This window comes from Salvelinus fontinalis, chromosome 4, assembly GCF_029448725.1.
Source record: "Salvelinus fontinalis isolate EN_2023a chromosome 4, ASM2944872v1, whole genome shotgun sequence".
Lineage (NCBI taxonomy): Eukaryota > Metazoa > Chordata > Actinopteri > Salmoniformes > Salmonidae > Salvelinus > Salvelinus fontinalis.
In genome coordinates this window covers 19,667,791-19,679,832 of record NC_074668.1, presented here as the reverse complement: position 1 = coordinate 19,679,832, position 12,042 = coordinate 19,667,791, and the positions used below count along the sequence as shown (strand labels likewise).

Here is a 12,042-nt window from a genome sequence, read left to right as displayed (position 1 = left end):
TCATTCAAAAATCATGTTAAACACATCTCTACCCAACATGTCAAATTATCTATAAGGTCCCTCAGTTGTGCAGTGAATTTCAAACACGGATTAAACCACAAAGACCAGGGAGTTTTTCCAATGCCTCGCAAAGGGCACCTATTGGTATAAATAAAAAGCAGACCTTGAATATCCCTTAAGCATAGTGAAGTTCATTACATTTTCGATGGTGTATCAATACACCGTCACTAAGATAGGCGTTCTTCCTAAAGTCGTTGCCTGAGAGGAAGGAAACCGCTTGGGGATATGGCCATGAGGCCAGTGTTGAGTTAAATGGCTGTGATGGGAGAACTGATGGATGAACATTGCAGTTACTCCACAATACTAACCAAATTCAGTGGCAAGGAAGCCTATATGGAACAAAATTCCTAAACATGCATCTTGTTTGCAACAAGGCAACAAGTAATACTGCTGAACATTGACCAAAGCAATTAACTTTTTGTCTTTAGTGTTGTGTAAATACATTAAGTACCACTCTACATATTCAACTATAGTGGTGACTGCATCATGGGTATGCTTGTAATGTGTTAATGATGGGAGTTTCAGGCTGGGAAAAAATGGTGCTAAGCACAGGCATAATCCTATGGGGAAAACCTGGTCTGCTTTCTACCAGACACTGGGAGATGACTTGTCCTTTCAGAAGGACGATGACCAAAAACGAGGCCAAATCTACATGAGTTGCTTACCAAGAAGACTGTTCCTGAGTGGCAGAGTAAAGTTCACGTAGATTTAAGTTAATGCAAGACCTGAAAATGGTTGTCTTGCAATGATCAACCTGTGAAGGCGCTTGAGGAATGGGAAAATGTTTCACAATCAAGGTGTGGAAAGCTCTTAGACGTACCTGGAAAGATTCGCTGCTGTAATCGCCTACAAAGTAATGAATATTTATGCAAATACACTCTTAAATTTCAAATCACTTTCATCAGGTGTTGTGTAGATGGGTGAGAATCTATTTTGAGTAAGGGCTGTAATGTGGAATAAGTCAAGGGGTATACATTTTTCTTGCAAACACACGGCTGAAATTCTGTTTCAGCTAACCTGCAACCAGGACCCAAACTACTTGGTTTGTAATTTTAAAGGCTTATGATTCTGAAATTAGTTTATGTAGCCTTGAGCGACATGGCCTGGATTGCGTGAGAGGGCATGTGTATTTGACAGTCTTTTCTATTTAATGTGCCAATCGACGCTTCAGTTACTAATTTCTCATCTAGTCTCTGGATTTGGTAACCACATATTGAAATTGAACATTCCTGTGGTGGAAATACATTCCTGTGGTGAAATATTTTATCTACAGTGCATTTGGAAAATATACAGACCCCTTGATTATTTCCACATGTTACGTTACAGCCTTATTCTAAAATTGATTAAATGTTCCTCATCAATCTACACACAATACCCCATAATGACAAAGCGAGAACAAAATTGTAAAAACTAATAAATAGAACATGTATTCAGACCCTTTGCTATGAGACTTGAAATTGAGATCAGGTGCATCCTGTTTCTATTGATCATCCTTGCTGTTTCTACAACTTGATTGGAGTCCACCTGTGGTAAATTCAATTGATTGGACATGATTTGGAAAGGCAAACACCTGTCTATATAAGGTCCCACAGTCGACAGTGCATGGCAGCAAAAAATCAAGCCTTGAGGTTGAAGGAATTGTCTGTAGAGCGCAGAGACAGGATTATGTCAAGGCACAGATCTGGGGAAGGGAACCAAAAAAGTTCTGCAACATTGAAGGTCCCCGAGAAAACAGTGGCCTCCATCATTCTTAAATGGAAGAAGTTTATATTGCCATGGAAATTAGTCAAATGAATTACTGATCCCACCCACTTCATCTTGTCTTGCATATAAACATGCCCCATTCAAACATCTGTCCATAATGTCCTATTTGATTCTAGTCTTATCTGCACAGGATATGCAGTAGGAACATCAGCTTTCAATTTGTATTCATTTGGTCTGTAAACTCCTGTTAATGCTGAAGAGGACACTCCAACTAATCAAGATCGTGATTAGTGTAGCAGCTTTACTACTTGTCTTTTCACATAGTACTGTTGAGGGTCCAACTGAAAATGAACTACATTTTTACTTACATTTATTTTACTCTTTGACAAATGAAGGAACATAGTGGAGATTCTAAGGACCACCCTTTATGCTTTCTTTATGGTGAAGGTAATATCTTCCAAACCAGTGAGTTAGTGTCCCTTTTATAATTGTCATCTAATAAATCTATTGCACCATACTGTCCAAGATTACATAGTGAGAGTGTAAAAGGTGTGCTGTGTTTGTCTCTACACCAAAATATGATTTATATTTGTGAAAATGGGTAATTCGGCACAGGTTCTATTTTAGAACTAAGTCTTTCGAGTCATCCTCAGAGGTCATTGGTCCACCATAGACAACCCTTCAGCCAACAGTCGCTGAGACCGCAATACCAGACACCTGGAAGGAGACAGACCTACCAGACAGTTTTAACCCTAACCCAGCCTCACAATCTTCCTCAGAGGTTGAAGCTACACAAACCTCCCTTCAAACTTACAACTCAAATCATGTCACGTGCACTGAATACAACAGGTGCAGAACTTAGTGAAATGCTTACTTAGTTACAAGCTCAACCAACAATGCAGTTAAGAAAATACCTAAAAAAAAAGTAAAATAATTCAAGCGCAGCAGTAAAATAACAATAGCAGGGCAATATACAGGGAGTACCTATTCAGAGTCAATGTGCGGGGGCACTGGTGTCGAGGTAATATGTACATGTAGTTATTAAAGTGACTATGCATAGATAAGTGAGTAGCCGCAGTGTAGAAGAGGGGGGGAAATTGTAAATAGTCTGGGTAGCCATTTGATCAGATGTTCATGAGTCTTATGGCTTGGGAGTAGAAGCTGTTTAGAAGCATCTTGGACCTAGACATGGTGCTCCGGCTAGGGTGGCTGGAGTCTTGGACAATTTTTGGGCCTTCCTCTGACACTGCCTGGTATAGAGGTCCTGGATGGCAGGAAGCTTGGCCCCAGTGATGTACTGGGCCACACGCACTACCCTCTAGTGCCTTGCGGTCGGAGGCCAAGCAGATGCCATACTAGGCAGTGATGCAACCAGTCAGGATGCTCTCGATGTTGCAGCTGTAAAACCTTTTGAGGATCTCAGGACCCATGCCAAATCTTTTCAGTCTCCTGAGGGGGAATAGGTTTTGTCGTGCCCTCTTCACAACTGTCTTGGTGTGCTTGGACCATGTTAGTTTGTTGGTGATGTGGACGCCAAGGACCTTGAAGCTCTTAACCTGCTCCACTACAGCCCCGTCGATGAGAATGGGGGCATGCTCGGCCCTCCTTTTCCTGTAGTCCACAATCATCTCCTTTGTCTTGATCTCATTGAGGGTGAGGTTGTTGTCCTTGAAACACATGGTCCTCCCTATAGTCTGTCTCATCGTTGTCGGTGATCAGGCACTGACACTGTTGTGTCCTCGGCAAACTTAATGATGGTGTTGGAGTCGTGCCTGGCCTGGCCGTGCAGTCATGAGTGAACAGGGAGTACAGGAGGGGACTGAGCACGCGCCCCCGTGTTGAGGATCAGCGTAGTGGATGCGTTGTTACCTACCCTTACCACCTGGGGGCGGCCCGTCAGGAAGTCCAGGATCCAGTTGCAGAGGGAGGTGTTTAGTCCCAGGGTCCTTAGCTTAGTGATGGGCTTTGAGGGCAATATGGTGTTGACTACAGCTCAGCGTTCAATTAATAGCATTCTCACATAGGTGTTCCTTTTGTCCAGGTATGAAAGGGCAGTGTGGAGTGCAATAGAGATGGCATCATCTGTGGATCTGTTGGGGCGTTATGCAAATTGGAGTGGGTCTAGGGTTTCTGGGATAATGGTGTTGATGTGAGTCATGACCAGCCTTTCAAAGTATTTCATGGCTACAGACATGAGTGCTACCGGTCGGAAGTCATTTAGGCAGGTTACCTTAGTGTTCTTGGGCACAGGGACGATGGTGGTCTGCTTGAAACATGTTGATATTACAGACTCAAACAGGGAGAGGTTGAAAATGTCAGTGTCGACACTTGCCAGTTGGTCAGCGTATGCCCGGAGCACACGTCCTGGTAATCCGTCTGGCCCTGTGGCCTTGTGAATGTTGACCTGTTTAAAAGTCTTACTCACATCGGCTGCGGAGAGTGTGATCACAGTCGTCCGGAACAGCTGATGCTCCCATGCATATTTCAGTGACACTTGCCTCCTCGAAGCGAGCATAGAAGTTATTTAGCTCGTCTGGTAGGCTCGTGTCAAAGGGCAGCTCTCGGCTGTGCTTCCCTTTGTAGTCTGCAATTGTTTGCAAGACCTGCCACATTCGACGAGCGTCAGAGCCGGTGTAGTACGATTCAATCTTAGTCCTGTATTGAGGCTTTGCAGGTTTGATGGTTCGTCGGAGGGCATAGTGGGATTTATTATAAGCTTCCGGGTTAGAGTTCCGCTCTTTGAAAGCGGCAGCTCTACCCTTTAGCTCAGTGCGAATGTTGCCTGTAATCCATGGCTTCTGGTTGGGGTATGTTCGTCAGTGCACTTATTGATGAAGGCAGTGACTGTGGTGGTGTACTCCATTCTGTGCTAGCAAAACAGTCCTGTAGTTTAGTATCTGCTTCATCAGACCACTTTTTTAAAGACCAAGTAATTGGTGCTTCCTGCTTAAATTTTTGCTTATAAGGAGGAATAAGGAGGATATAATTATGATCAAATTCACCAAATGGAGGGCAAGGGAGAGCTTAGTACATGTCTCTGTGTGTGGAGTACAGGTGATCTAGATTTTTTCTCCCTCTGGTTGCACATTTACCATGTTGATAAAAATGAGGTAAAACTGATTTAAGTTTCCCGGCATTAAAGTTCCCGGCCACTAAGAGCGCCGCCTCTGGATGAGCGTTTTCTTGTTTCCTTATGGTGGTATACAGCTCATGGAGTGCGGTTTTAGTGCCAGCATCGGTCTGTGGTGGTATGTAGACAGCTACGAAAAATACAGATAACTCTGTAGGTAGATAGTTTGGTCTACAGCAGGTATACCCAAACTGGGGTTTGCCGTCGGGGGTATGCCAAATAGACGCCTCACAAGTCCTCAACTGGCAGCTTCATTAAATAGTACCCGCAAATCACCAGTCTCAATGTCAACAATGAAGAGGCGACTGTGCAAATCTGACTAGAAGGCCAGCATCTCAAAGAAAAAGCTATAACTCAGACTGGCCAATAAAAAGAAAAGATTAAGATGGGCAAAAGAACAGACACTGGACAGCATCCCGGAGTCGCCTCTTCACTGTTGACGTTGAGACTGGTGTTTTGCGGGTACTATTTAATGAGCTGACAGTTGAGGACTTGTGAGGCGTCTATTTGGCGTACCCCCGACGGCAAACCCCAGTTTCTTGGCAATTTCTCGCATGGAATAGCCTTAATTTCTCAGAACAAGAATAGACTGATGAGTTTCAGAAGAAAGGTCTTTGTTTGTGGCCCTTTTGAGCCTGTAATCAAACCCACAAATGCTGATGCTCCAGATACTCAACTAGTCTAAAGGCCAGTTTTATTGCTTCTTTAAATCAGCACAACAGTTTTTAACTGTGCTAACATAATTGAAAAAGGGTTTTCTAATGATTAATTAGCCTTTTCAAATGATAAACTTGGATTAGCTAACACAACATGCCATTGGAACACAGGAGTGATGGTTGCTGATAATGGGCCTCTTTACATCAATGTAGATATCCATTTAAAAAAATGATCTGCCGTTTCCAGCCACAATACTCATTTACAACATTTCTGATCAATTTTATGTTATTTTAAATTGACAAAAATGTGCTTTTCTTTAAAAAACAAGGACATTTAAGTGACCCCAAACTTTTAACGGTAGTGTACGTGCTTTCAGTTCGTCCCACTTATTTTCCAGCGATTGAACGTTGGCTAACAGTTCGGATGGCAAAGGGAGATTTGCCACTCGTCGCCTGATCCTCACACGGCACCCTGATCTCTTTCCGTGAAATCTCATTTTCTTTCTCCAGCGAATGACTGGGATGAGGGCCTGTTCGGGTGTTGAGTATATCCTTACCGTCAAACTCATTAAAATATATATTTTTTTGTCCAATTCAAGGTGAGTAATCACTGTTCTGACGTCAGAATCTCTTTTCGGTCATAGACGGTAGCAGCAACATTATGTACAAACAAAACATTATGTACAAACAATGCAAAAAAACGAAACAAAATAGCACGGTTGATTAAGAGCCAGTAAAACGGCAGGCATCCTTTCCGGCGCCATCTTTCATGGATCATTCATGAATCAGCGGATTCAATAAAAGGCCCAGAAAATGAGTATTCTTCACAACACCCAGTCATCATTGCAGTGACTGATTCTCCTAGTCTGACTTCTGATGGTGGCACAACAGCTCTGCCATCAGTCACTGACATAGTCACGTTCCAAGAATTCCATGTGGGCACAACTCCTCCCCCAGCCCCACACATCATTGGGCCATCTCCTCCCCAAGTCTCTTCAGTACATTTAACATTTAACATTTAAGTCATTTAGCAGACACTCTTATCCAGAGCGACTTACAAATTGGAAAGTTCATACATATTCATCCTGGTCCCCCCGTGGGAATTGAACCCTGGTCCCCCCGTGGGAATTGAACCCACAATCCTGGCGTTGCAAGCGCCATGCTCTACCAACTGAGCCACACGGGACCACAGTACTAACTCAGCAGCCAGTTCTATTGGGAACCACTGACGGCATCACATCTGCAGTGCCAGTTTGCTTTACTGTATACATAACCAGCCCTCAGCTAGTTCCTACCAGAGAGAACATTTAAAGCTTATACAAAAGCAGGCAATAATTATTTTTCCCCCATGTTTCCAGTCTGTAAATTTGTATAATTTGTTGGGCTTTCTATACATTTCACAGAATGTTAATTGCATTTGTTTTTTATAAAGAACACGTTACCACCACTATTCACTATTTATTTTGGAATAACTGACGCAAATCTGAAATTATTTTCGTCACAATCATGGGTATTTATTATTAGTTACGTTAAAATGTCACTGAATCCCAACACCCGCATCAATGAATGACACCAATGGCAATACAGATGCAATATTTTCATACTCCACTTCTCTCCTTTGTTTGAGCAACAGTACCAACAATATGAGTTAAGCATGGAGTGAGATATAGTTGCTAACAGCCATTGTCTAACTGCAGTATTTATTCAATAATTTACATACATGTGTTATTCATGATAATCCACAGGACTAAGTAAAATGTATATTCAGCTCATACATGGAATGAACACAATTTGATGTTACACAGTATATAAAATATTTTTTTAATTACCTGAGTTTTACAAATAAACATTATATCCCATTACTATTGTAAAATATGCAAAGCCGCTCAAACATTGGCAAACTCCTCACAAAACATATACAAATATATATATATATATATATATACACATTTTGTGAAAGCATTATTGACAAATATGAATCCATTCCAACTTGGGACAAAATGGGGAAATAAATTGTGTGGCTGACTATATTAGATATTATAGGCATCTGATTTCCACATTAAAGACATGCTCCGGTACTTTAGCGACTAAAAAATTATTTTTTAAACCTCCCGCTTTGGACTGGATGTGTCAATGTATAGTTCATACATGCATAATCTATGAGCAGAATTACTGTCTTACCTTAATTAGCCACAAAATCCCTAGTTTGAAAGCAACTGTTTTCTTGAAGCTGTTCCACTCCGTTTCTCCCCAAATGGGCCAAGCCTAGCAATTTCAGTTCTAGTCAATAAGCTTCAGCCCCTCACATTTGAGTGACAGCCAACAAGAGGTCTGCCCAGCGTTATCCAATGAGGTTGCAGGGCGGGCCCAACGGCTCACCAAACACAGCAGAGAGCAATGATGTGGTGCACATATCTGCACGTCACGCAGTGCGCAATTTTCGGGGACCACTTTTGGCTAGCGAGTTCTAATTTCAGAACTACTGGCTAAAAGGTACCGGAGAATCTATAAGAGAATTAATTTTTCATTCACAATTCTCTTCTGCTGGCTTTTTATCTGAGGAACAAATAGTTCAATAGCAATGGCTTTTTAATGGGTATGTAATAACTGAAATTCAATCCCAAAACTGCTGTACAACACACTAGACTGTGGATAAAAGTTTAGGACCCCAAGTACCTGGAACCAGGTTCTGGAACCTAGGCATGACTAACTGTACTCTTGGCAGAGCAACGTTGGGAAAGATGTGGATAGTATAGTTAAGTCTGTGTAGACTGGGGAAGTAAGGTGGAGTAGAGAGATAACTATGGGGTGGACTCCTAATGTTTTCTCCATAGAATTATAATTATAGATATTCTAATTCTATGGTTCTGGCACTGGGGACTGGGGCTTATGCTCTGGCTCTTGCTGTGGCTCCTGGGGCTGTGGCTCCTGGGGCTGTGGCTCCTGGAGCTGCTGTATCAGTCCCCCATCCTGCGCTGTGTTGTAGGACCCACAGCCACTGCACTTCATTCCCAGAACATGAAAAGGCACTGTACAGTGGGTTTGGCAGTCATTACATATGATCTACAGTTAGGGAAAAGGAGAAAGGAAAGGCTGAGCAAACCAGAAGAGGCAGAAGTAGTGCTCACTACTGAAACTTCAAAAGGGAAGTTTAAATATCCCTCATATCCGAATATACAAGCTTGAAGTGACTCACATTAAATAAACCAATGTAAATCTACACCAGCTCAGGGTGGTCACAGTATCCCAGAACACAAGGGACCACAAGAGGTCAGCATGTTTCTTTATTTGTTGTAAAGTTCCATTTCAGATTCAAAGTGAATACATGTGTGTCATACCTTCACAGTGGCATCCTGGTATTCAGTGGGCATGGGTGACTGAGCCATATCTTTGTCCATCTGCTCCCAGTAGTCCTCCATATTCCAGGCCGAGTGCATACAGAGTGGGCAGCGATATGCACTGTAGAGGAAATAGAGGCAATATTCCTGGTCACACAAATCCCTGCTTATATGAAAGTCATGCAGATGATATGATTTATAAGTTATTGAAAGTAATTAGGATTCATATATGATTAGTAGCACAATATTTGAAAAGGAATAGGGACATTACCCAGTTCGGACCATGTCATCAAAGCAAGTTCTGAAAAACAAAGAAAACCAGTGAACATTCTAAAAATCGTTCCATAGACCAGAAGACAAGAGTAAGACTCCACTATTGCACCTGCTGTATCAGCCATCAGATTAACAGTGGCATAAATGCAATTTTTTGGGGAGGTGTGTCATATAGGCTAATGACAATGGTTTTGAGAGTGTTATGAAGAAAATGTCATACTTGTGTAGAAGATGGCCACACGGAAGAACGTGAGCTCCTATTCTTGATGTGTGCATATCCTTAGTTAGAGAGGACAAAACATTATGTATGTATTGATTATAAACTGTATGAGGAAAAGTACTTATGAAATTGTCAAATACAGGTTGTGAATTCCTATAAAAAACAATATTGTACACTGAGTATACCAAACATTAGGAAAACCTTCCTAATATTTAGCGGATTTGACAAGTGACATCAATAAGGGATCATAGCTTTCACCTGGATTCACCTGGTCAGTCTGTCATGGAAGAGCAGGTGTTCTTAATGTTTTGTACAATCAGTGTATACTAAACAACATAATAAAAGTGAAATGCACAGCAATCACAAGACCTCTTGTTAACTTACCTCCATACACACTGGGCAGTTCTGTCTTGAAACATTTTCAACACACTGAAACAAGGAAAACAGTCTTGAACAGACAAATCAAGTGAAAGACAAGAGCCATGGCATTAGCAGTATTGTATTGGGGCAATTCCATGGTAACGTAATTATGCTGAGACTCAGAATTTTCACATAAATATATATGCCAAACAAAAACCATTGATTTTAGAGTTGTACAGTTTGCTAAACTTTGAAATCAATATTGTGTTTGGTATATATTTGAAAGTGAAAAATCTGAGACTCAGCGTAATACCATTACCATGGAATTGACAATTTACAGACCAGTGACAGATATAATAAGGGTCATAGCGGAGGTTGACAATCACCTTGTGATTTCCTCGTAGATCACTGGCTAAACAGAGATTGCACTTCTGACAGTGGAAGTATTTCTCCCTTGGTCCAATCCTGCAGGAGTACATAACATGACCGTACATATTTGATATGCTATTCAAGTGTTTTAAGACACCAATATTCGCAAATAAAATGGAAATCTAAAATATGCTGGAGGTCAGAAGCTGGTCAGATATATCAGATGATGAACTTGGGTGAATTATATATGGAAATGTATATGTCAAACAACAGGACAGTTACTCACCTGCATATTCCACAGGGCTGACAGTGATACTGCTTCTTGTCTTTATCAAACAGGTGACAGATATCACAGTAATAGTCCCCAAATGTAACATTACACTCCTGGCAGGTTTTTTGTGTCTGAAAGAAGAACCAGATGTAAGAAATTAAATGGGACAAACAATGGGACCATATTGATATGTTGAATGAACAGTATAGATGGGACTCAGAGACTGACAACAGTTCCCCTCTAACAGAATTACCTGCTGTACTGTGTTGCAGACTGAGCACTGCACCTCTTTGACCAGGAAGCGGTCCATTTGATGGTCCTCTTCAGCATCATGACACAGGCGACAAACATACGCTTTACCACAACATGGAGCCTGGGGACATAAACAAGTTTGGGCAGGGCTTGAAAAACAAACCAACACATTCCATGGGGGACCGTGCCTTTTCCTTCCACGCACCACACCTTTGGAACTCCTTCCTGACAATCTCAGAGCTGTTCAGACTGTTGGCTCTTTTAAAGCAGGCCTTAAGATTCTTCTTTATCAGCTGGTCTACCCTTCCTCCAATACTTTGATTGTTGCTTTTATGATATATATATTTTTTTAAATTTTATTTATTTATTAACTTTTATTTTATGCACTTTGACATTATTCTTGTATAATCATAAGCGCTTTACAAATGTTATTTATTATTACATTCATTTGACTGACAGTTGTTGGTGATCATGGTACTTGGTAGTCGCAACCCTGTGACAGCAACCTCAGGGTTGCCTCCTCTTCATGATGATAGATGTTAACCCTACAATTACAAGGAATTATACTTCTATGCTGTTAAACATTCTGGTCTTGTGCATACATGAATTTACAGTAACGTTAGCTGACAAACCATTGATTTAAGACCATGACAAGCCGATCGCTAGCTAACGTTATTCAGATAGTTAGCATGGCTAGCAAACTAATGTTACATTAATGTAAAATGCAAAAACAATATTTACAACTATACAATTCCTGATTCATGACCTAACATATTTCAATGTCCTCTTCAGACAGCTAACGTTAGCAATTTAGCCAGCAACCTAACGCGCTAGCTTGCTAGTAGCTAGCTATATAGGTCTGGTATGACTGTGCAAACCACGTTAGGTATTATAAAGCAGGAAACACGAATAAGACAATCAATAACAGTCTTAATATCTCGTCGAAATAAAAACAACTTCTCACTTTCAAAAAACAGCTGCGTACGTAGTGATCACATCCAACAGGAGCAGCCATTTTCCCATTTACGACTGTTTCTTCTTTATTTTCTCGTATGAGCAGCTCGTGAGCGCATTACTGCCACCTAACGCGCTGGAGGGCACTCATGGTGCAACTATCTGCAACGCTGGCTGCAAACCGGATCAAATTAACGTCAGATTTGACTTTTCGTAGCAAGTTAGGAGAATTTATGCAGGTTAAGGTTAGGGATAGCTAAAAAGAAAATACAAAAATCAACTTTTGATGTTCATTTTACAAAATCCCTTCTAGCTATGACCCTGCAACCGTTCTGGTTGCAACCCTCATGAAAATAACTTGGTGCAGGCAACCCAACTGTTCAGTACAGGCAACACAATTAGTCAGGTTTTCCTCCAACAAAATAACAATTTAACCCTTCTAACGTCTGATTGGC

The 12,042-nt window shown here is 41.3% G+C and overlaps 1 protein-coding gene across 1 annotated transcript; it reads right to left on the bottom strand.

The window, feature by feature from the left end:
* Nucleotides 1–7,039: 7,039 nt before the first annotated feature.
* Nucleotides 7,040–11,701, bottom strand: rchy1 (ring finger and CHY zinc finger domain containing 1). Its single transcript, XM_055919091.1, has 9 exons — nt 11,598–11,701; nt 10,635–10,754; nt 10,397–10,512; nt 10,128–10,206; nt 9,766–9,810; nt 9,382–9,440; nt 9,160–9,189; nt 8,889–9,009; nt 7,040–8,613 (listed from the first exon to the last, which is right to left on the bottom strand). Exons 1-9 carry the CDS (start codon nt 11,646–11,648, stop codon nt 8,410–8,412), a joined length of 825 nt encoding a protein of 274 aa, XP_055775066.1. The 5' UTR covers nt 11,649–11,701; the 3' UTR covers nt 7,040–8,409.
* Between the last annotated feature and the right edge of the window lie 341 nt (nt 11,702–12,042).